This window comes from Charadrius vociferus, unplaced genomic scaffold, assembly GCF_000708025.1.
Source record: "Charadrius vociferus isolate BGI_N301 unplaced genomic scaffold, ASM70802v2 scaffold323, whole genome shotgun sequence".
In the NCBI taxonomy this organism is placed as follows: domain Eukaryota; kingdom Metazoa; phylum Chordata; class Aves; order Charadriiformes; family Charadriidae; genus Charadrius; species Charadrius vociferus.
In genome coordinates this window covers 2,071,174-2,072,842 of record NW_009647692.1, presented here as the reverse complement: position 1 = coordinate 2,072,842, position 1,669 = coordinate 2,071,174, and the positions used below count along the sequence as shown (strand labels likewise).

The window sequence follows — 1,669 nt, the reverse complement described above, 5'->3', positions numbered from 1 at the left end:
GCAGGGTGAGTTAGGTTTTCCTGTTCTCTTGCGTAGACGTGGTCTCATCGGACAGCTGCCCCGCTCATGTGGCATTGCTTGTGTTTTGCAGTGACTAAGCGGAGGAAGCTCTCGCTGTCCTAGCACCACCAGGCCAGACAATCCTTCCCTTGGCTGAAGATCCCGTTGGATCCCTTCCCATAATGGAAGCGTGAGTGCCAAGATCCTCCATGACCTCCAGAAGCCACAACTCCTTACCGAGAACTCTGATGGCTCCACGAATGCTTTCCGAAGGTGCCCTCGGGGGCATCGCCCAAATCACCCCCTCGCTGTACCTGAGCCGGGGCAGCGTCGCCTCCAACCGGCACCTGCTCCTCTCCCGGGGAATCACCTGCATAATCAATGCGACCATCGAGATTCCCAATTTTAACTGGCCCCAGTTTGAATACGTGAAAGTGCCTTTGGCTGACATGCCCAACGCCCCCATCTCCCTGTACTTCGACAGCGTCGCCGACAAGATAAACAGCGTGGCGCGGAAGCACGGGGCCACCTTAGTCCATTGTGCCGCCGGTGTGAGCAGGTCGGCCACCCTCTGCATCGCCTACCTGATGAAGTACCACAAGGTGTCCCTCTTCGAGGCATACAACTGGGTCAAATCGAGACGCCCCGTTATACGCCCCAACGTGGGCTTCTGGAGGCAACTGATAGACTACGAGAGGAAGCTCTTTGGGAAGACGACGGTTAAAATGGTACAGACACCATATGGCGTCATCCCAGACGTTTATGAGAGAGAGAGGAGACCCCTGATGCCTTACTGGGGAATTTAATGTGACTGCAGACAGGAAGCACAACAGAAGGGACGCACTGTGCTGAGTTGACCAGACTGGAGACATTCCCTTCTCCTTCTACAGCCAACTTTGGTTCTTTACCATACAGCAGAACCTCAACTAATTCTCACCTCACTAACCTGCAAGGCCAACGATTCCCTTCAAAGCATTTCTCTCTACAGGGATTCCCCCATCCGCATTTCTCTGATTTAGCAGAATGAGGTCTCCTTATAAGTTTATACCTTTCATAAAGCCTCCCTCCCTTTTTTAGTCAGTTTATTAGTATCCTATGAGGAAAGGCCTAAAAGGCATTTGGCAGAGTTAATGAACAAAGTGCGCTTTGTGATGCGGTAGCCTGGGTATTTCGTTAATAGCTTGTTTGCTTCCTTGCAAAATCCTGTAGTGGCTAGGGAGCGGCGCTAGCACAGAGCGAGCGAGGTCCTACTCTGCGGCAGTGGGTTTTTCCAAGAGCAGGAAGGCAGGCGTGCGGGGTTGTGGTGCTAGTGCCGGTGTTTTCTTTAACATCTGTAGTGACTCTCAGTATATAGTGTTTGAGATCTTTAGTCAGCTCTTAATCTGTATTCAAAGGCAAAAAAAAAAAAAAAAAAAAAAAGTGAAGTCAGTCCGTGTCGGCCACAAGTAAAGTACAATTTGAATTACTCAAATCAAATAAATACAAGATCCTTTTTCATTCATTCCATGCCGGGGCAATAGTCCTGGAACACTTACACTACTGAAAAATGGTGGTGTTTTTTTGTGGGTGGAAAGTAAACAGAGATCTTGTCCAGATGTGGCTCAAGACAGAAGCGAGAGGATTGCCCATTTCTAAATCACGCCATTATGTCCTCAAGGTTATGTTGCAT

The 1,669-nt window shown here is 49.6% G+C and overlaps 1 protein-coding gene across 1 annotated transcript; it reads left to right on the top strand.

Annotated features, from left to right (window-relative positions):
• The first annotated feature begins 209 nt into the window (after positions 1–209).
• On the top strand, positions 210–1,159 carry DUSP14 (dual specificity phosphatase 14). The gene has a single exon (XM_009881461.1). It carries the CDS (start codon positions 210–212, stop codon positions 804–806), a length of 597 nt encoding a protein of 198 aa, XP_009879763.1. The 3' UTR covers positions 807–1,159.
• The last annotated feature ends 510 nt before the right edge of the window (positions 1,160–1,669 follow it).

Excerpts from the sequence above, each read along its gene's own strand:
- DUSP14 (XM_009881461.1), top strand. The coding sequence starts at position 210 with ATGACCTCCAGAAGCCACAACTCCTTACCGAGAACTCTGATGGCTCCA.